At 35.3% G+C, this 22,684-nt stretch overlaps 2 protein-coding genes and 4 long non-coding RNA genes across 8 annotated transcripts; 4 read left to right on the top strand and 2 right to left on the bottom strand.

Moving 5' to 3' along the window:
- The first annotated feature begins 417 nt into the window (after positions 1-417).
- On the top strand, positions 418-2,016 carry LOC147475158 (uncharacterized). The gene is made up of 3 exons (XR_015208877.1): positions 418-822; positions 1,642-1,690; positions 1,942-2,016. It is a non-coding gene; the product is annotated as an uncharacterized LOC147475158 (long non-coding RNA).
- A 168-nt stretch (positions 2,017-2,184) lies between these two features.
- LOC147475157 (uncharacterized) lies at positions 2,185-5,578 on the top strand. Of its 2 annotated transcripts, none has more exons than XR_015207990.1 (6): positions 2,185-2,605; positions 2,809-3,037; positions 3,217-3,282; positions 4,295-4,448; positions 4,537-4,648; positions 5,288-5,578. It is a non-coding gene; the product is annotated as an uncharacterized LOC147475157 (long non-coding RNA). The 2 variants fall into 2 exon arrangements; XR_015207991.1 differs by having other exon boundaries at positions 4,291-4,448.
- A 7,664-nt stretch (positions 5,579-13,242) lies between these two features.
- On the bottom strand, positions 13,243-13,620 carry LOC147475156 (uncharacterized). Its single transcript, XM_086585293.1, has one exon. It carries the CDS (start codon positions 13,618-13,620, stop codon positions 13,243-13,245), a length of 378 nt encoding a protein of 125 aa, XP_086441419.1.
- Positions 13,621-13,652: 32 nt separating this feature from the next.
- LOC147475153 (uncharacterized) lies at positions 13,653-22,041 on the bottom strand. 2 transcript variants are annotated; one of them, XR_015208853.1, is made up of 4 exons: positions 21,413-22,041; positions 21,190-21,316; positions 17,328-17,472; positions 13,653-14,926 (listed from the first exon to the last, which is right to left on the bottom strand). It is a non-coding gene; the product is annotated as an uncharacterized LOC147475153 (long non-coding RNA). The 2 variants fall into 2 exon arrangements; XR_015208854.1 differs by lacking the exon at positions 17,328-17,472.
- On the top strand, positions 15,794-16,652 carry LOC147475155 (uncharacterized). Its single transcript, XR_015209126.1, has 3 exons — positions 15,794-15,876; positions 15,957-16,079; positions 16,180-16,652. It is a non-coding gene; the product is annotated as an uncharacterized LOC147475155 (long non-coding RNA).
- On the top strand, positions 17,468-20,258 carry LOC147475154 (uncharacterized). Its single transcript, XM_086584203.1, has 2 exons — positions 17,468-18,781; positions 18,877-20,258. The coding sequence occupies exons 1-2, from the start codon at positions 18,014-18,016 to the stop codon at positions 20,146-20,148; spliced, it is 2,040 nt and encodes a 679-aa protein (XP_086440329.1). The 5' UTR covers positions 17,468-18,013; the 3' UTR covers positions 20,149-20,258.
- Positions 22,042-22,684: the final 643 nt, after the last annotated feature.

The raw sequence follows: 22,684 nt of genomic DNA, 5'->3' as shown, positions 1-22,684 counted from the left end.
TTATCAATGCCAACTTACGTTCAACTTACACGAATACCACGGCTTCAATTCTTGCAAGTAGCGAGCTTAGTGTGGCAATTAACATGTTGTAGTGTTGAATCATAAAGAGGCTTTGCCACATTGTTTGAAGGATTAGAAATACATAAAGCTCAATTAGGAGATGTTGATTCAGTTGAGTTTGCTCATATTAGTCGTTTTCCACTACACCATAATAGGATATTTGCAACACACACTTTTTTTGCTTTGCAACGGTTATTTACCGTTAGCAAATTGCCAACGTTAAATAAGCGTTGGCAATGTTGTAAAGCGTTAGTTTATTTGGGTGAATTTCATAAATTAATTGCTAACGCTTAAAAATCGTTCAATAAGGGTTACAAATTAAAATTTCGCCAAAGTAAGAAACAAAAAAAATTGCGCTCTATTATTTCGGTCTAAGTATAAAACATAACTTTTTTTCTCTCCACTCTCTCTCTCACCGCCGCATTTCAAGATCTCTCAAATTTTTACCTCACTCTCTTCAAATCCTTGAATCCGTACAAAACTAATTTTCGGTGGATCTTGCTGGAAACCGAAGGAACAAAGTAACCAAGTCATTTTTTATCCTTTGCCTTCAAATTTGTTTATAACTAGAAAATTGATTTTTTAGGGTTTTATTTTCTACTTATTTTTCCAGATCTAGTTTCTTTCTTTGCAAAAAAGAACGTAGATCTGAAAAGCAGAAAATGAGAGAAATAATTAGTACGCAGGGATCCAAGTTGGTAACTCATGTTGGGAACTCTATTGTCTCGAACATGGAATCCAACCCGATGGTATCATGCCTAGGTATAATCTTTCATTTTTACCATTTTTTAAACTTATCTGCTCGGTTTTATTTCATTTCTGGTGTGAATATGGATTTGTTAGAGTAGATCTGATTTTTATTTTTTATTTTTTTTTTTTGTGGGTTTGGGAATGATGATGGTGATTGATTATTGAGAGTTAGATGTGTTTGTCGGCGTAGGTTTATATCACCGGATATATAGTGTTGGTGCAAATATCATCGTGGTAATTTCGAAAAACAATATATTATGCTTTTCGAAAAAGGTTCGATGTTGTTTATGAGTAATGCAAATGATGTGTAGTTTATAGTTCATGTGCTATGTGCTTTGCTTGTGATGTTGTAGTGAGGGTGAGAGTTGTATTTGTCTTGCATATGATGTTTTAGTAGTTGTCTTTGTGATAGAGCTTACGTCAACTTGTTTACATTGAGACTCTTTGTTGAACTTATGTTGACAATAATTTAGCGTGGATTGGCTTTGACATACACATGAGTAGTGTCATGGGGTTGTTGCGCATACCTTGCTCTATAAAATACAACACTGAAAATGACTTTCTGCTGTTGCCTGGGTGCTTGTGTAATTCTTTCTTTTGTAAAGCGATTTTTAGCTCTTCTGTATATGAAAATATGTCCCAAGGACTTCTAATTAGTTAATATCATTTTGTCGGTTTATGTGTTCATTAAATGGTTTTGTTTCATGTGGGAAAACTAGTTCATCTGTTAGCTTTGACTTGTTTTTAGTGAATAGATCGAATAGGTCAGTGAACACTCTAAAGTATAATAAGCTTTTTAAATACTAGAAACTATAATTTTTTTGGTCGCAGAAAATGGACATCCACCATTAGAGAGCAAGAAAAGGATCGGTTGACTCCTGTGAGTATTAAAATTTAAATTCAAATTAACTAAAGTTGTAACTTATCTTGAATTTTCCATGTATAGTTACTGTTTGATAGTTATTTTATCTTGTTTAGATTGTCGAGGCAGTAAGCACAAGTTATTTGGGTCCTGACTACTCATAGATATTTCAGTTGGATCCTTCTTTATCTGTATAAGTCCTTGCTTCATCATTATGCTATATCTAAAGCTTCAAATTGCTTTCTTAATGATGGTTATTTTTCCTGCAGCCCAAAGAATTCTCAAAGATATCAGTGACGAACATTAATGAAGTAGCCAATAGTTCCTTTCTACTCTGAATGCAGACTGGATCAAAGGCGAGAGGGCACGCATAAGGGTCAAGGACGCCTGAGGGTTTCCCTTCTTTTGCTCTTGTCAACAAAGCTACCGGGTCGGGCCATCAAGCATTCCTTTGGAGCCACTTTCCTGTAATGTTTTATCTTTTGATGAATTGCATATTAAAGCCTTTTCCTTTCTGCATCTATCTTCAATTGTAGACAAGTTCCCAAAGGCTTCTTCCCTTACAAGATAATATTACACGCTTAGCTTTGATGTCTAGTTAAGCAAGCTCTGAAATGTTGAATTTTTAACCTTTACTACCACTGGCGTAGTGATACTACACCAATCTTACCAAGCCATATCATCATCATAGCCTTATTTGGCTCTGTTGAAAATACTTGTTCCTTTGCAAAGATTTCTTAAACAACTCCATGTGAACAGTTACTGATTTACTAATAAGATGGTCATTGTTTTGTTTGTTTTTTAACTATAAACTTTAATTATTTCTGAAAATTCCTCCTTGACTTTTTGCAAGATACATGACAAACAGTGTATCTCACTTTTTCCAATCAGTTTCTACCATGTTCGGAGGCCATTCCTTCATACCTATCAAAGGTTCTTTCAGATCTCGTTACTTGAGAGTGTTTTGACATGAGTAGCCAGAGTCCAATATGTTTACAACAAAATTTACTCTTAGGTTACAACTTCATAAAGAATTTAGAAGAAATGAATGCTGGATGTCTGTTATTTTAATTCTATTTATGTGTATGTGTGGAATTTCATGCCAGAGCTAATGCGTTATTAATGTTGCTGAACAGGTACAACTAATTCCTTACAATTCAAATGCTTTCGATAAGTTTATCCTGTGGACAGAAAGTAAGGACCTTGGTGATACCTTCAGATGCATAAGAATGGTAAACAATATTCGCTTGAACATGGATGCTTTCAATGGAGATAAAAACCATGGAGGAGTCCGTGATGGCACTGTTGTTGTACTCTGGGAGTGGAAGAAAGGTGATAACCAGCATTGGAAGATTGCTCCGTATTGTAAGTTTCCTTATCTAGAACTAAGAGTGCAAATCGGATTGTCTACCGATTTTTTCTCTGTAGAAAATATGTGTTTGTCGAATGAAAAACAATGTTGTTTCTATTTCTTTTTTCCCTTTAAAAAAATAGAAAGAAAGTGCCTAACGTGTTTTTTTGTTGTTGTATTGGATTGAATGCAGGATGTATATGGGAGTTTGCTTTATTTAATATCGGTGTGAGGAAGAATTAATTGTTCTGTTTTCTATGTGAGTACTTCAGTATTATGCGTTTATTCTTTCATTCCTAATTTATGTGAAGATTGTGATGTATTTTCCCCCAATATATAACTGGTTTTGATGTGTATGAAACATATATTAGCCTGTTGTCTAGTACTTTCATTGGATAACTTAAGAGGTTAAGAGTTAATATATTGGTAGATTGACGTACTTTTCCGGCTGGCAATGCATGTGGTTGTTACTTGTAAACAACTATATGTAAGCCGTTTAGCAAGTGTCAGCAAAGTTTTGATTGAAGGGGGAGGGTTGGGTCAGTCCAGGTGCATGTTTGTTTTGGCTTGTTTCATAGTTCCTCTCAATTCTTTTGATCACATTGCTTTGACTCAGACATCTTTCATTTGAGAAATTAGAAACAACTAGAACTGCTCAAGTGCTTTGCAGTTTGACGTAAAACATTGAATTGTTTTCTATATAACATGATTTGTTTTAGAAGGAAAAATATGTACATGAAGCATTAACTTTTGTTGTCTATTTTTATTTATTTTATAAAATAGCTTTGTGATCTTTAAAAGAGAAATGAGACCCATCATTGTGAATACGCCTCTCACCATCAAAGTTAGTCCATTGTTACCTAACAGTGTGAAAGGCCTATCACTCTAGAGTGAAGGGCACTACTATTCAAAATTCTTTTTCTCTTTAGAAAGTTGTAGGGGTGATTTAAGAGTGAAAATTACAATTTGATCAGGGTTCGGTTTAGTCTATTCACCACACATCCGAAACCAAACAGTAGTTAATTAGGTTGATCGCAACCAAGAAATAAAAATCTAACCTGAACTCTATCCCCAAATATTAACTGTATGCGCCACCTGTTTGAAAAGGTAAATAGAAAACACAAACGTACCATTGTATGCAATATATTAAGTAGGTATGTTTTGGACCAAAAACCAAAACTTTAGCTGAAAAATAGGTGTGCTGAGATTGCATGGTAGGGTATAAAACAATATTCTGTTGGGGATCATAGATGTGATCTTTTTTGAGGTAGGATTCAATGTCCCATTCATTGGCGAAGCATATCAAGATGAAACCAACCTGTGTGTGGGGAGAAATCTCTCTCTTCTAATAAATCTGGCAAAGACGTTCAATCTCTCTCTCAAATTGACCCTGAACTCAAATACAGCTTCCAAAGAAACTACCAGGTCGATCTCCCCCCTTCTATTACATATAATATTTCAGAATTGAATTATTCCTGAGTGATTTCTTATATGCTCATTCTATTTTCTGCAGTTTCTACGTGTGTTTACCATTGCCACCCTTGTGAAACCTCTTCCGCCCGTTATGACATACAATGTTTCACATAATTTGAGCTTCTTCACTTCCATTTTCACCCAATTCTTTGGTAAGTTTAGTTTAAGTTTACACTTGTGTTCTTTAGGTGAACTACAGTATATGGCAACAAATATGATGTTCCATGGTAGTCGGAGACAAACTTCACAATCATAGTGGATGTAGCTTTGTGCTTACATGGATGGTAATGTTAAAATAAATATGGTAGCTAAGAGACAAAGTGGTTGCTTCTATTAAGAAGTAGCAAATGATAGCTCCTCTAAAGCCCGAGCTTTCAAGAATGAAGCTAATTACTTGAGTTAGGAAGCTAATAGTCCACCGTACTTCCATAGTCCACCCACTATATGTTGACCCAAATTCTATTCACCTATAATTCTATTAGAAACTAGCGACTTAATACTATGCTGATTCATCATAAAAAACCATTTTACCTAGTGCTAAGAAACGTCCTACCTCAATACCCTGAGCAGTAATGGAGTAGAAGCTAGTAACTTAATGTATGATCAAATCTGTCATTGTTGTTTGCATGTTTATGGCATTCTATGCATGTTTTCCACAGATTGTAATGTACCGGCCAGATTATTTGGTCGCATTTTTCGGGCGATGATGCGCATGATGCATGCATGAAAGCCAAGATTACTTTAGGCTCTTCCATTTCTATTTTGTATAACGGAAGTGAGTTGTTTTGCAGATGAGAAAGGCATTGCAAATGCTCAGAAATCTCTTGGTTTAGGACAAGAAGAAAAAGTGTGCAATGTCCGCTTAGTGAATCCTTGTGCGGCAAGGAAAAAAGGAAAACTTGTTGAATTCTTAAGTTGAGACTTTTGTTTGTTTATTTGTTTTCTTTATCATTCGGAGTTCCTGAAACATATGTTATTTGTTATCACTTGTGTTAAAAAATTGAAACATTGTTACTGTTGCTGTGTGGTCTCTGATAGTTCTGTAGGCAATGGTTGTCAGTAGAGGAAAAACTAAATATGAGAAATTAATTTTTTTTTATCAGCAGCAACCCATCAGCAACGGTTTATTAACTGTTACTAATGACTTTTAAATTAATTTTTTTTAAATTAACTAACAACTTTGCAACACTTAAAAACCATTGCAAAGGTTCTAAATTTGTGTACGCAATGGTTATAAAAAGCGTTACAAATCATTATTGCAACGGTTAATGACCATTGGAAATTTCTGTTTGCAACGCTTATTAACTGTTGCAAAAATTTCCAGCACTTTACCCCCGCCATATTTGCAACACTTAAAAAGCATTTCGAAAATTATTAGCAACGGTATTTTGCCATTGCAAATAGCCTGTTATGGTGTAGTGTTCTTAAAGTTGTATATACATGATTGGTAGAGTACGAGAAAACTTTGGAGCAGAATCAACTGTCTCAGAAGGTATTTAAGAGTTAGGGACTGGGTACTAATGTGCTCCGTGCAAAAGTAGATGTTGTTACGCTGAATTTCATGTTGGGGAGGCTTGATGATTCGTATATTGAAAATTCTTATTAGCGAGACACATGTATGACTAGAGGAATGGTATTTATTGCAATTTTAGAGGCCCTCTATAATTGGAAAATTTTTTGAGCTTCTAAGAAGTGTCTTACAAAGGGGTTTGATTTGGAGTGGTTTATTTACAAGGTTTTAATCATATTAAGATTTGTGAGTCATTAATTGTGTTGTTCATAATATATAATGGTCAAATTGTTTGACTATTGCGTGTAGTTCTAACATGCGTAATGTACATATTCAAAATTGTTTAACATGCACACAAGATTTTACATAAATGTTTAGTTTTGAGATTTGTATGCACAGTACATAAGGAAACAATCTATATTACTGTGAATGCATGAGATTGCATATAACAATATGGTTTTTTAGATAAAACCCCCCAAAGGGTAGAGTTGTCAACAACGAAAATATGGATGTGAGAGAAACAAAACCGAGATGGAGTGGGTGGTTAAGTGTGAGTTTTCAAATCATGGGGGGGTTCTTTAAAAAATGTATCTCTCTCCTCTATAAATTCCACCCTAAATTCCCTAACTCCAAATTCCAAATCAAATGAGAAATTTAGGGCTTACGCATAAGATGAGCAAAATAGGTGGTGGCGAAGCATCAGGGTCAAATACAAACAAGGTTCAGTTCACCTTCCCTACTTTAATTTTGTTTTCACATTGTCGGGATTTTGTGATTAAATCTGTTCATTTATTAACATGTTTGGTTTTATTAGAGCGTTTACTTAGTTTCATTTGATAGGCATGTGTATATGAAGGCTCAATACAAAAGGAACTGGGATGGAGTGGGAGGTTAAGTGTGAGTTTTCAAATCATGGGGGGTTCTTTACAAAGTGTATCTCTCTCCTCTATAAATTCTACCCTAAATTCTCTAACTCCAAATTCCAAATCAAGTGAGAAATTTAGGGTTTATACATAAGATGAGAAAAATGGGTGGTGGCGAAGCATCAGGGTCAAATACAAACAAGGTTCAATTAACTTTCTCTACTTTAATTTTGTTTTCACATTGTCGGAATTTTGTGATTAAATATGTTCATTTATTGACGTGTTTGGTTTTATTAGGGTGTTTACTTAGTTTTATTTGATAGGCATGTGTATATAAAGGCTCAATACGAAAGGTCATTGTACAACAACAATGCATCCATGATATGCTTTTTTTAGAAACTTATCCGTCGATAATGTTTGAAGCTTTCTTCTCATAAAAAAGTGGTGAACTCTTAAGTGGTACGTGCACTTACAGTTTTACGTAATCTAAATTCATTAAAAAAGCCCAACAAAAGTTTTTAAAAATTAAAAAGACCCAAATTTACTGGCCTTAAATTTATAGGTGAACAAAAGCCCAATAAATTTTTTTTGAAAAATTAATAGCCCCTTCTGATGGGTTTAAAAATAGCAGGCCCGACCACAGGTCGGGCTACATGGCTAATCTAAAACCATTATTGTACAGTGGGCGAAAATGCTCATCTGCGATTTCAGGAGGCCACGTCAGCACAATTTTTAAGTAGGTACCCAAAATTAATTAAAATTCAGGACATTATTTTAATTTTTTGTGAGTTAGTCCTTACTAAAAAGTACACCAGACGTTAGATTTGCTCGAGATTGGTTATATGTTTTCGAGATCCATAAAATAATAAGAAAACAATTACACGCCAATCAAAATTATGATTCGTGATATATCTACGGAACATTAAAACACAAAAAATGATTCAAAAAAAAAAAACCCCCTCGCCTCAAACTACGAATCCTCAAAAAACGAAAAACCTTCAATTTTGGAAAAATTCTCATAAGCCTCAAACTACGAATCCTCATAAAACACAAAGAGAATTTCACTTCAATGAAGAGGGAGAAGAGAGAAGATACTGAGCTTCAGAAGTCTTATTAATCATTATCTTCTAATGGAGATTTCACCCCATATAAGGAGAATTTCACACCTAAATCAGGACTTGGATCGAAATTAGTGAAGAAGGGGAGGAGAGTAGGCATTGAGCTTCAGAAATCATGTGGATCATTATCTTCAAATGGAAATCAAGAAGAGAACGGCATGTCGGCATTTTCGACAAAGGAGAATCTGACACCGATAGTCCCTGAAAGTGATTCTAGATTGAAGAAACCTCTATCGGAAGTCGACACGACAGGAAGCGGATGTAATTTTGAGCAAAAGAAGAGCAGGAAGGGTACCATTTCAACCTCTGTTTGTCAACACCATGAGCAGTAGCATATCGAAGCTTCGGTCTTAAAGCTACTAGAAGCAACATCTCGGTCAAGAATGACCAAACGGTTGAGATCATCGCTCCATATATCTGTAAGTCAATTCCATACATGAGTTGGTATGTCTTTATGTTTATTATGCTATATAAAACTTGAATTGTTTGCTTACGTTATGCAGAACCAGTCATTTAGAGAGAGAAATAGGATGACAAATTGTCTTTTGAACAAAGAGTCCAGAAGGTCTCTGCGGCTACTACAAGGCCTAAAGGGCACCCAGCTTATTGTTCCTAGGATGGGTACGTGAATGAGTTATTTATTATCTGTTATATGATGCATTTAATGCATTGGCCTATTGAGTAGCTCTGTAACACGTGTTGTCGCTCTATAATATTGTTGGCAGTAATAAGGGAGTTGGATTGTCTCAAAAGGCATGATAGCTTATTTAGAAGGACGACATGAGGTTTCTTTGGTGTTAATTTGGATAGAGAAGTGCATGGTGGAAGACAAGTGGTGGATTCATGTTCAGAACTCAATGGAAGGGAGTACGCCAATAGCCCCAACACCTCCTGCTTCTCCACGGTCGTCATCATGGTTAAGTGAAGTTGGCAACAACCTTTGTGGTAAATCAGTCCCATTTTCCCCTTGGGGAAGTTTAGATCAGATTTTTTCTCCAACAGCTGAAGACCATATCCTGGACTATGCTCTCCTCTTGAAGAGAAAAAAGAAAGACGATGGATAGTTTGTTCTTCTCAGTAATGATATTGCCATGAAGATTAAAGCCATGGCAGAAGTAATATTCCACTTAAGTTTTACTTCGCTTTTAGCTACTTTAGTAGTAGATATAAAAAATTTAAAGAATAGTAACTCATACCAATCTTTGTTTTGGCTTCCCGGGTTATTATGTGAGACTGCTGATAGAAAACCGTTCGTCGAAACCCCAAAACTTTTTCTTATAATTCTTAAGTTTTGTTCCCAATCGCATCAAAATGGTTGAGACTTTGAAACTTTGGTATTCTTTAGTTGTATGTGTACTTGAATTTGGAAAGGTAAATATTCGCCTTATATGGCGGATGGATGAGGTCTCACTTCTTACAAAGCTTATTTGTTTCTCAACTTGATAATCCATTTTTGCTGGTTATAGTGGTAATTATTTGTTGAACTTCAAAGCAAACTCCAAATCCACAAGACACATTGGTATTAGCCTGAAATCTCCAATAGTTACCTTTGTAAATTACCGTTACATTGATTGCTAGAAGTCATTTATTTCCATGTACTCCTATTTTTCTTTCTTTCTAACTTTCTTTCGTGATTTTCTTATAATCATTTGATTGGTTTGATTAATTTTTTTTTGTTTGTTGGGTTGCAGATTTGAGGAGTAATCATCATGTCGAGAAAGATAACTCGGTGGCTGCTGATGCAGAAGAACGTATATGATTATGATTTGTTTGTTATTGGTGCTAGTAGTGGTGGTGTTCGTGCTTCTAGAACTTCTACTGCACTTGGAGCTAAGGTAATCTTTATTAAGGCTGTTAGTTGTGTTGTTTGATTGTGTTGTTGTTTTAAATCAACCCTTATATGTGTTGCAAGGGCAAGTTGGATGGAGAACTTGAAATCTCCAATAGTTACCTTTGTAAATTACCGTTACATTGATTGCTAGAAGTCATTTATTTCCATGTACTCCTTTTTTTCTTTCTTTCTAACTTTCTTTTGTGATTTTCTTATAATCATTTGATTGGTTTGATTAATTTTGTTTGTTTGTTGGGTTGCAGATTTGAGGAGTAATCATCATGTCGAGAAAGATAACTCGGTGGCTCTTGATGCGAAAGATTATATGATTATGATTTGTTTGTTATTGGTGCTGGTAGTGGTGGTGTTCGTGCTTCTAGAACTTCTACTGCACTTGGAGCTAAGGTAATCTTTATTAAGGCTGTTAGTTGTGTTGTTTGATTGTGTTGTTGTTTTAAATCAACCCTTATATGTGTTGCAAGGGCAAGTTGGATGGAGAACGAGAGATAGTTGTAAAGAGGCTCTCAAGGAATTCTATACAAGGTGTCAGCGAGTTTAAGAACGAGGTGTCATTAATGGCTGCTCTATAGGAATTATCAACCGCAAACCCGTCCCAGAGAACACTAAGAAGAAACCACAGGTATGAGTTTTTGTGGTCTGATGGCAACAATAGAGTTTTTGCGTAGGTTTTTCTATATTGGTGTAAGTTTGGTGGCGATTTCTCTTTAATTTGATGATACTACTTCATTGTTTTGAGTTTTAAGATACCCATATTTGAATTGGCTTCAACAATTGTTTGCAGGAAACTCAATTGTCACAGGGGTCTGCAGGCTGGGTGATTGAGATGGAGAACATGAGATATACCTAAAGAGGCAGAATAGTTTCGGTTATGAGAATAAGTCCGGACGAAGTCCGAAAGGGAGTGATGAAGTAGGTGATTCAGCTCATCATACTGTAGGAGGAAGACCACTGAATGAGTGGTCTACACGCATTCGAGATAGCGGACCGGATGATCGGTATAAGCATAAACCCTGCTGGAGCTGAGAGAGGAGCATTTGCATTTCCCTTTGAATATAGCATCGCAACAAACAGTGATTTCTGAGTTTCTTTATTGTGTTTTCGACTTATTATTGGACTTGTGTTTTTGAGTTTCCCCATTTTGTTGTGATGGCTACTACACCGCACAGTTCGGTGGGGGTGTTAACTGTTCTTGGAGGGGAGTTTCAATGGATAATCGTATTGGTGGTGTTAGTTCAGTGAAAATGTTTGATGAGAGGAATGGAGTTTTTCGTCACAGTGGACAGTTTAGATGTGTGGCCGGTGGTTTGCACAATGTTAAACAATATCACAGTAGTAAAGACTCTTTCTTGAATCTACATCCCGAAGTCTTGATGCTTAGAGGAAGCGAGGTGAATGACAAGATATCGGTAATGAAGAAGGGTGTCACTTTGTTTCTACGGGTTTTCGGATAGCGATGGTTGATTCTATGTATGTGTACACTCAAGGACTCAACTGTATACTATCATTTTGAATCCATAGTATAATATCATTAATATTTTTAGGTCCCATTTTATGTTTGGCATTGTCAGTTAAAGTGTTGAAGTGTTGTTATTTTAGGTCCCAAACTTTGAAGTCAACTTGACCAAAGCATCAATTTTCGTTGGAATCAAATTCATATTAATCAGATTGGAATCATTATCCATCACTCATGGATACATTATCCATCACTCAAAAATCACTATCAATAACACACGCCATATTAATCATATTGGAATCATTATCAATAAAGAAGCACACTAAAACAAAAACTTTACACCGTATAAAACACTCAAAGTAGTAGGATTCTAAATAAACAAAAGAGTTTAACTTATAAATACTAGACAATCAATCAATAACACGTTCAAACAACCTGCAGAGACTTCCATCTCCCATCTTCAACACCTAGGTAAACTACTACACTTTCAAAATTACATAAAAATTTATTGTTCTATGAATTCTTGATTATTGCTCTGTTATAAATTTATTGTTATATTTAGTACATATATTACTTATCAAAATTGAACTACACCACTATCACATAGATTTGCATCAATCATCATATGTGAGCATGATTTATCATCTTAACACATTAGCATCCTCAATATACAAAATTTAAAAGAGATTATAACAGGTGAGTTTGGAGAGTTATCTAGAGCACATAGGCACACACATAAATTACATGCACAAGGAATTTATCCACACACATAAGACGAAAGGCACGTATCACAAACAAGAAATTAGTCGACACGCCAAGAGTAGCTCAAGTAGTTAACCATTTGATCTCGAGATAAATGTACCAATTACGCAAAATTTTCAATTACTATCTTAAAACAAGACAAAAATTTCAGCCATGGACCTGAAATGGCGATGTACTACCCAGGAGGGCTGCATAGTAGAGGAGGGATAAAAAGAACTAATATTTACAACATAGATTCTATTGCAAACGTTTTCCTGCCGCAAAATAATACCATGCTCATATTAGCTATGAAAGAATAACGCAGAGAATTAGAGTAAGTAGCTAATAATAACTCATAAAAAAGTTTTGAATAAATGATTCGATACAAGAGGGGAGGAAAAATTACTGATATCAACTATTACAGAAAAGTTGCTGCATCTTTCATATTAATTTGATTAGAAAGATGGTGTTTTTGCTAATAGGTATAAGGTACAAACTTTAAGGATGAACCATCTTGATTGATGGTGACCATTGTTCACATAGGAGGAGATAGTAGGTATATGTCTCAATATCTTGGAACTACTCGACAGTAGTGACTATATCATACATTTATGAAGATATGAAAAAAGCAATATGTCATGACCAATTTTTTTGATGAATCTATTTAGGTTTGTCTATAATTAAATTGTTTTTTTTTTCTATTTGTCAGCTTAGATTTGGAACGGTGGATTTAATGGAGCAGACTTGAAGAAGATTATGGCAAATGATAAGCTACTTGAGAGTTGAGATTGCACTGGCTGACCCAAAACGCTCCTAAAGGTGAGTATATTTTTTTTAACTTTTATGTTCTTAGAGTAGTTTTTGCTACTATTGTAAGAATTACATTCATTCCGTGATATCCTTAGTTGGAAAAAATCCATATATTGAACCTGAAAACTTGGAGTTTTGGGAAGTCCTACTGATAAAATAAAGTACTCTAAACTACTTAATTTTGTAACTACTTGAGATCAACTGAATCAAATCCTCCAAACTCCAGTGAAAAACAATACCTCCATAAAAGTGTCATTAAACTCTACATGCTACTAAAGAAGATCTATTACGTACGGTACTATATGAAAAAGAAGAAATGCCCGTTAACCATATATATGATTCAACTTCATTTAGATAACAAATTCAACAGTAGTAAGACCAACGAAGAGACGGCATTATTTATGTAGCTTCAGCAACTGTTACATGCACCTCAGCTAACGATGTCCTGAGGAAGCTACTACCAAACTTGGTCTGATTATAATCACCATAAAGCAATCTTGCGGAGCATGGATACGACAATCTCACAGAGGTTGGAGATGACTTGAGGCGATAATCAGTTTTTCCAGCATGTTTTTTATACCGCTTGCTGCTGTTGCTCCCTTGTGAAGATTTCCCTTTGTGTCTGTGTTTGCTATCTTTTTTGTTTCTGGAGCGTTGTGAGCTGTGGCTCTTCACCATGTGGGAGATAGAGTTACAAGGTGGATCATACACATCTGGCGCCCAGGTCACACTTAACTTCTTTAGAGGTATCCCCACCTTCTCACGGCTTCCTTTCATGGCGGATACAGGTTTTGTGAAAGTCTGACAGATGACATGGCAAAACAAGGAAAAAGATAATTTATCAGTGCAAGGTTGAGCATCATATGTAGTTAATTATGCGTTTGGCCATATTAACTTTCAAAAACAGCCTTAAAACATCCAATTGAAGGAATCTAAGTTTGGGACAAGTGAAGAGCACCAGAACACTCTTCTGTTCTATCTAGGGCCCCTCGATAGACCACATCTCATTAGCTCTAAGCCTCTAAGAATCCAGCTACCCAACAACTCAACAACCAACAAAACATAAGTTTCAAAAAAATTCATGAGACAACACAAATACACTCATATATACAACAATGTCTTTGGTAAGAAGTAAAAACTGATGGAAAGATTTTCTAGGAAACAGCCTGACATCTCCAAGACTCATCAAAACAAAAGTCCATTTATTTACTTAAATATAAGTGAGCCCATCAGTCCACTCTTCCATTTAAAGAAAACTCTATAACAATGTTTGATATTACTTTTTCCACCAGTCTTTTGCATAACATGATTACATGAAACTTGAAGACATGAGTTGTTCCAACACGAATATAGGAGTTTCAAAGAAGTGCCCCAAAAGAAGTCATGTGACATGCTGATTATTGCTAAAACTTCAATGGTATCGTCAATAAGAATCCATCAAACGTCAGACATTATTATAACAAAAAAAAAACCAAAAAAAACATCTTTATGTTGTTTGTTTCACTTAAACGTATATCCGGAATAAACATAAGAGATGTTGACAGGGAGGGTGTCATGTGTAAAAAGAAGGGAATAACTGTAGAAGCAGGTACAAATTGTTATGATAACTCATGCACACTTAAATAGTATATACTAGAGCGTTATGGGAAATACTAAAGAACAGATAACTTACAGGAAGAGATATTGGACATTCCGCACTTAGGTTTTCAGATTCCGTATGGCTTTTCATGTGCAATGAAATGTCAGGAACCTCATCTTTTTCATCCAAAGAGACAAGATTAGAGGCCTTCTCCTCAGAGCAGGATGATGGCCCATAATAGTTGGATTTTTCCTGAGTTGGATTTTACAAACGTTTAGAATGTTGTATATTGAAACCTTCAGATGATGTAGCCAGTAAGTGGACATCTTGAACATGTAGGATTCCACTAAGCGCATTACCAAGTTTGAACATCACACTGTCATCAACGGTAGCATTAGCATCCAATCAATTACAGCCTAGCTTCCGACTTTCACAAGAATGCTTCAGGTCATAAGGGGTATCAAAGGAAATAGGAATTCGGACATCCATTAATGCAAGCAGTTCCTGAATAAAAGCACTCATTTTAGGAACTCACATGGAAACGAAAGCCAAAATCTATAATGCAAAAGATCTTACATTGACGCTGGTAACTAGATAATGCACGCATGTAATATGAAAGAAACCAATTACCATCATTCATTCACTCATTATTCAATAACAAAATCATACCTTACTCGATGCAGCAGATAACGACAAACCGGGTTTTTTCAAGTGACAATAATAATAATAATAAAGAGAGAAAGAGAGAGAAATATTGAGCTGCTCAATACAGAGTAAGAAAGGGCTGCTCAATAATTCAGGCCCCCTAGCCAGCCATCAGTACCTGTCAGCACTTACATTTATGAGCTGTTCAATGATGACAGTCGGCCAGGCCCCGTATCTAAGAAGAACTGGGACATGTTGTATACGAATGGAACTGCAGTGTACCCTTTTCATTTGAATTATTCAGATATAATTTCTGGGAACTCATCAAAGGGTGTGTTCTGCACTGCGAAAGAAGAGGCCTGGGAAAGCTAATTGTGATGCCATCCAAGAGGGGCGTCCTTTCTATGAGCATGACACTCTTCCTAATCATGCTTCTTTTGCTTATTACCATAAAATGCAAACAATGTAAATACTTTTTTATTATCTTGAAACCTATTTCTCACCAACATATACTATTTTTTGTGATGGTAGCACAATGTATGGTCAGCAAGGGACTGATACAACCGACAGACATAGCGATGACATTCTACAAAAGCTAATAAAAAATATTTATTGTGGAGGTAAGATCAAATTTTAACTTTCTATGGTTTTTTCTTTCAACATTTTTGTTCCACATATCGACGACAATTTATTTTTTTCACATATCGATTTTATTTTTTCTATACACCCCGGAGAGAATAATAAGATAGAAAATGCTAGGATTGCTCGCTATAACAAATGGAGAATTTTGGCACGAAAAAGAAATAACGGTAGATTTTTTTTACGCAACCATTATTGTTAAATTATTATGTGTTTCCAATAAAAACTAATCTAAATCATTTTCTATTAGTTGATTTAATGCGTCATAAAAGGATCTCTACATCTAAAAGTAGAACTGCTACGCGTAGACAAGAAAATATGCGAAAGCATAGAAACATTGATAAAGAGCTAAATGCACATATCGATAGTAGAGGTAACAATATTATAAGCTAATTGTGAAACCTTTTCTATATTGGTATATATCTGTTAAACTTTTAATATTAAATATTTTAAAGTTTGCTATTTGTTTTTAGGTGTGCATAACTTTGGACCACCTACTAGAGAGTGTTCTTACTGTGGAGCAATTGTGTGGGAGGGTGAAAGAAACAATAAGGGAAAATCAGCTTTTCCAACATTTTCCATTTGTTGTCAGAATGGAAAAGTTCAGCTACCACTTTTGGAGACGATGCCTACATTTTTAAGACAGCTTATGGACTTACAAGGAGGAAGAAGATCTTCACATTTTTGAAGGTGTATACGAACATACAAATGCATGTTCCAATTTACTTCTGCAGGTGGAGAAATAGACAAAACATTAAACAATGGTGGGGGGCCTTATGCCTTCAGAATTAGCGGCCAGAATCATCATAAAATTGGTTCACTTCTACCAATTGAAAACCACCCACCTAAGTTTGCTCAATTATATATCTATGACATTGAGAATGAAAGATGCAATAGAATGAAAGCTATACCTCCAGACGAAGAAAGTGCAGATCTAACAATTGTTGACGGGTTGATACAAATGTTTGATAAATACAATAAAGTTGTCTGATCATTTAGAATGGCAAGAGATGATTTAAAGAGGATGATATGGTACCGGTTAAGTCTAAGACTTATTAATAATCGACAAAGTGATGGCAGGCAATATAATTTGCCTACTTCAACTGAAGTAGCGACTTTGATTATGGGAGATGGATTTGATGTTACTGATTATAGAGATATAATTGTTGAAACACAAGGTGGTGGACTTGAAAGAATAAATGAGTTACATCCCAAATTTATGGCCTTGCAGTATCCTATATTATTCCCACGTGGTGAAGATGGTTATAGACTTGGGATCCTATATAGGAGTAAAAGTCAAAGTGAAACTGAAAGGAATACAAGGAATACGGATACGAAAACAAGGAATATGGTTACCATGAGGGAATATTATGCATTCAGACTGCAAAAAAGAATTAAAGAAGGTCCTACATTGTGGATTGGTGGGCGTCTTCGTCTCTCCTTCATCGTAGACGGTTATACAAGTATGGAAGATCGGCGTCTACATTGGGTGCTTGTATGAACCAAGCAACAATCGATCTGAATTGTACAAGATAATTTGATGGATCAAGAAGAATGCAGGTATTATAGTAAGAACAAATAAATAGCATTTACCTTAATTTAAAACATTATAAAATTTTACCTAACTTCACTTCGAATTGCAGGTGATACGTCGGCAGCATCAATTGGGAAGCGTTTGATCCTTCCATCATCGTTTACAGTAGGTCCCAGATACATGGTGCATACATATCAGGATGCCATTGCCATTTGTAGATGGGCTGGGCCACCTAATCTTTTTATAACAGTCACTTGCAATCCAAATTGGGATGAAATTAAAAGCTTTCTAGAACTAAACCCTAGCCTAAATCTGCATGACGTTCCAGACGTTGGTTGTAGAGCATTCAAGTTAAAATTGGAGTGTATAATGAAAAAATTGCGCAAAGGAGAACATTTTGGCAGAGTAATTGCAGGTATGTAATCAAACAATGTAACCATAGTAATGTCTAAGAAAGTGTGCCTATTTAGATCAGCTCATATTATTTAAATAGATTTTGTATAACTTATTTTGAAAGTTGGCGTAGTCCTGAACAAAAAAGTAATCATGAATGATATGTTTATAAAAAAAAATCTATGTTTATTACTATAGAACTTATAAATATTGCATAACAAATTCCATGTTTTTGTTTTTGCTACATAACCATTGTTTACTAACAAATTCTATGTTTTATTCTTTTGTTAGTATTGTATGTCATAGAATTTCAAAAGAGAGGATTGCCACATGCCCACATTTTGGTTTTTCTACATTCGGATGACAAGCCAAAAAACGGAATGGATATAGACAAACTAATATCAGTAGAATTGCCAGACAAAGAAGCAGACCCCTTGCTGTATGAAACTATAGTCCGTACAATGATTCATGGACCGTGTGGAAACAAGAAAAGGGGTTCTTCGTGCATGAATGATAAGAAAAAATGTTCAAGACATTATCCAAAGGGGTTTTGCAGTGAAACAACATTTGATGAAAAAGGTTTTGCTGTGTATCAAAGGAGAAACAACAAGCGAACTGCCATGGTAGGTGATAAAAACCCTGTTGAAATCGACAATGGATGGGTTGTTCCATACAACCCAGCGCTTAGCAAAGAATTTCAGTGCCACATCAACGTTGAATATTGCAACCGCACACGAATGGTTAAATATCTGTTTAAGTATATAGCAAAAGGACAAGATAGGGCTACAGGCATCATTGAAGAAAATTTGAAATATGATGAGGATAAAAGAAAAACTATTCATGAAGTTGATGAAATCAAGCACTATCTAGACTGTCGTTATGTGTCTGGTTCAGAAAGAAGCTGGAGAATCTTCGAATTTGACATTCAATTCCGATATCCATATGTTGAAAGGATGAGTTTCCATCTTGAGAATGATCAAAATATTATATTTCATGATAATGAAGATACCTTTGAAATTGTTGAAAAAGACAAATCAAAGAGGACTATGTTCACAGAGTGGATGCGCACTAATCAAGTTAATGAGAAAGGAAGACATTTGACGTATGTTGACTTTACATTATTATTTGTGTGGCACAAAGATGATAAGGTTTGTACACAACTATTTTTTAGCTTCTAAAATAGTTTTTTTATATTTGAACTATATTTTAAGCCTGATTTATTACAATCTGTTACTTTCTACAGGTCTGGACAGAAAGAGAACAGGGACTAAAAGTTGGTAGAATATACTATGCACATCCAACACAAGGTGAAAGATTTTACATGCGTATGCTTCTAAATATAGTCAAAGGTGCCAAAAGTTTTGAAGACATTAGAACAGTGAATGGCATAACTCATCCAGATTACAAATCAGCATGTAGTGCACTAGGCCTACTACAAGATGACGGTGAATGGCATAAAGCAATTCAAGATGCGGAAAAGTGGTCTAATAGTAACTCATTGCGACAATTGTTTGTGACGCTTCTATTATTCTGTGAGGTATCAAATTCGGTTGAATTGTGGAATAAAAATTGGGAGCTACTTTCAGACGATATACTTGGATTACAGCAAGTAAAGCAAGGTAATGATAACCTAACCTTATCTCAAGAAGAGTTGAAAAAATTTACACTTCGTGAAGTTGAGATTCTAATGAATGAAAACGGCCGAACTCTAAAAGAATTTAGTTTTGATATTCCAAAACTAAATGCACTTGATAACAGACTGATACAAGAGGAGTTAAATTATGATTGTGCTACTCTCTCCACACAATTTGAGCAGCTTCATCTTGGATTGAATGTTGAACAGAGAGAAGTTTTTAATGTTGTCATGAATGCAGTTCAGGAAAATACTAGAGGTCTTTACTTTGTATATGGAAGTGGTGGTACAGGAAAGACTTATCTATGGAATACACTAATTGCAAGGCTGCGGTCACAAAGGAAGATAGTACTTGCTGTGGCTTCATCAGGTGTAGCAGCACTTCTTTTACCAAGTGGACGGACTGCTCACTCAAGGTTTAAAATTCCAATTGAACAAGATCACTTCAGCACTTGCAATATTAGTAGAAACACCCACTTGGCATATTTGATTCACAAAACTTATCTAATCATATGGGATGAAGCACCAATGAGTAAAAAAAATGACTTTGAAGCTGTTGATGCCACTTTCAGAGACATAATGTCAGAGACTGATATAAGATTAAAGGACAAACCATTTGGGGGGAAAACAATGGTTTTTGGAGGTGACTTCAGACAAACATTGCCTATTGTAGAGAAAGGATCAAGAGAAACAATTGTGTCTACTTCAATTAACAGGTCGTATTTATGGCGCCACTTTAGGATTTTTCGACTTACCATAAATATGCGTTTGCGTAACAAAGACTCTAGCAAATCAGATGCTGAATTCAACAAATGGATACTGGATATTGGTGATAGGAAACTTCCAAGTCGATCATTGTGTGAAGGAGAAGAACCTAGCTAGGTGAAAATCCCAAAATACCTTATAATTCATTCAACAGGAGACGGTATAAATGAAATTGTGGAAACTATCTACACAGATTTTTCCAAAAAATATTCTGAAGCTTGGTACTTGAGAGATAGGTGCATTCTAACTCCTACAAATGAATCAGCTAACGAAATAAATTCATATGTTCTCTCTTCTGTTCCAGGCGAAACACATGAGTTCTTAAGTGCAGACACGTTATGTGTAGCAAATGCTGGGATTGGAAATCAACACATTTTGTATCCGACTGAATTCCTAAACACTTTTGGTGGCGGTATGGCCAATCATTCTTTACAACTAAAAGAAGGTGCTCCTATAATGCTTCTCAAAAACATACACCAAAGCAAGGGACTATGCAACGGAACAAGACTTATTATCACTACATTGTCAGATATTGTGCTAGAAGCTATGATCATTACTGGAACTAACATAGGAGATCGACACACCATCCCTCGAATTGTGATGAAGTCTGATAAAAAAAAATGGCCTTTTGTATTGCGACGTGTACAGTACCCAATAAAGCTTTGTTATTACATGACAATTAACAAAAGCTAGGGACAGACGCCGACAAGTATTGGAGTTTACCTAAGAAATCAGGTATTCTCACACGGACAACTATATGTGGCTGTTTCGCGTGTAACTTCACGTGAAGGACTGAAGATATTATTGGACAATAGAGACGGTGATTTGTACGAACATACAAAAACATAGTCTATCCGAAGTATTCAACAATCTCCCATAACAAAGAGAAACAGTAAACAATTACAAACATAAAAGTTTTTTACGGTATATTTACAACTCATTACATGGATATAAATGACAAAAATTTCTACATGCAGGTGCCTTCATGGATTTCGGATCTAAGATGTTACCTATAGCATGCGGTCGTCAAGAATATATGAAGCACAGTTCTTATTTTATTTGTTTTTAAATTAAACACAAGCATATCACCTATATTTTTCTTTTCTATATTCTTTCATTCTTTTTGCAATGTATATTTGACAGGTATATAAAACTTACATTTACTATAGGAAAGAAAATAGTCCTGCTGCTCCCAAGTGCGAAATTATGCCCTGTTAGCAAATGACAATGAGTGATGCAAACTTCTTTGCTCACAACTAATTGTAACCGCAACAGCCATACCAGACTGTACACAAGAATTAATATTCTTAGGCACATAAGCAAGCAGAGAGATAGGTTACCTATACAATGATGAAATTCATTAGCTACAAGGCTTAATTACCATAATCAAGAAAGCAAGGCCTTGAAGTTCAAGAATAGTCATGGATGCACCAGCAAACTCTGAATCTCCAATATGTCCAACAAAAACTAAGCATCATATTCAGTATAGAGAAAATGATATAAGCTCCACAAAGTGACCATAGTTGTCTCAATTCCCAACCAACAAGTAGTGCCCACTATTCACAAGGTATATTCTCTTGATCAAGAAACTCCTCCGATGCCCATGCTGATTTTCTTAGAACCATAGTAGTGATGCTTACTTAGCTCTAAGTAAGTTCAATAAGGTAGCTACAGTCTAGAGAAACTCGATTAGCTCTTTCTATATTTTCAGTCAGCAATCAGCAGTTTGAAGAATTCCACAACAACATCCAAATTCTTCTTACAACCATCTAAATGAAGTTTTAATTCATCCTATATCTTACCAATTGGAACTCAAAAAGCAAATGAATCCATTTAATTGTATTACAACTTCTTTCTCTTCACTGCATGCCTTTGTAATGTAGTTAAACGCTTGGAAGATGTTGACGAGGGGTTTGATCCGCCCTCTCTTCCTTTCTTAATGAACTCTGAGAAGGATGGGATTGGAGGAAGCACTATGTCTTGGAAAGGAGATTCTGTTCCTTGGTCAATTTGACAAGCCGCTGAGCAAACAATGCAAACAATGCTATGGGTTTCTTTGGACGAAGGCCTAAAGCCCAAATTCATAAATGCTGAGCAAACAATGTTATGGGCCTGGCTAAACAAAGAGTTTACCTAAGACTATACACCATATAAAACACTAAAGAGTCCCAGCCACCTAAATTTATTATTTGGATAAACCAAAAAAAAATAATCACCATCAATAACCCACGCCCAAAACTAAGGCTGGATTACATTTATTATTTGGATAAACTAAAAAAGGGATCAACATCAATAACCCACGCCAAAAAATTAATAAACACAGACTTATGATTAGATCCAATCCTATAACCAATAAAGAAGTACACTAAAACAATAACTTTACAATGTATAAAACACTCAAAGTAGTAGTTATAAATATATCTATCAATCTTCATAATCAAGCAAAGAAAACAAAAATCTCAACTCAATACAATATCTCGGCCTCCATCAAGGTAATATTCAATTCATCTATATTATATAATTTTTAGACAAAAAAATTTATTGATTCAACTACATATGCAATGGTTATGTAAATGTGTATAGAATAATTTATTTATACCTTCACTATAACTGATGACGTGTTTCCAATATTCTAATCTTCTATACAATTTGT

Source organism: Coptis chinensis, chromosome 9 (assembly GCF_015680905.1).
Source record: "Coptis chinensis isolate HL-2020 chromosome 9, ASM1568090v1, whole genome shotgun sequence".
Taxonomy (NCBI): Eukaryota; Viridiplantae; Streptophyta; class Magnoliopsida; order Ranunculales; family Ranunculaceae; genus Coptis; species Coptis chinensis.
The sequence above is the reverse complement of the archived record's forward strand: the minus strand, read 5'-3'. Positions and strand labels throughout refer to the sequence as shown.

What these genes read in the sequence shown, in the direction of transcription:
- LOC147475156 (XM_086585293.1), bottom strand. Translation starts at nt 13,620, where the DNA reads ATGAAAGGAAGCCGTGAGAAGGTGGGGATACCTCTAAAGAAGTTAAGT.
- LOC147475154 (XM_086584203.1), top strand. Translation starts at nt 18,014, where the DNA reads ATGGATATAGACAAACTAATATCAGTAGAATTGCCAGACAAAGAAGCA. An exon ending in TGTGGCACAAAGATGATAAG is followed by an intron (nt 18,782 to 18,876) that starts GTTTGTACACAA and finishes TACTTTCTACAG; the next exon opens with GTCTGGACAGAAAGAGAACA.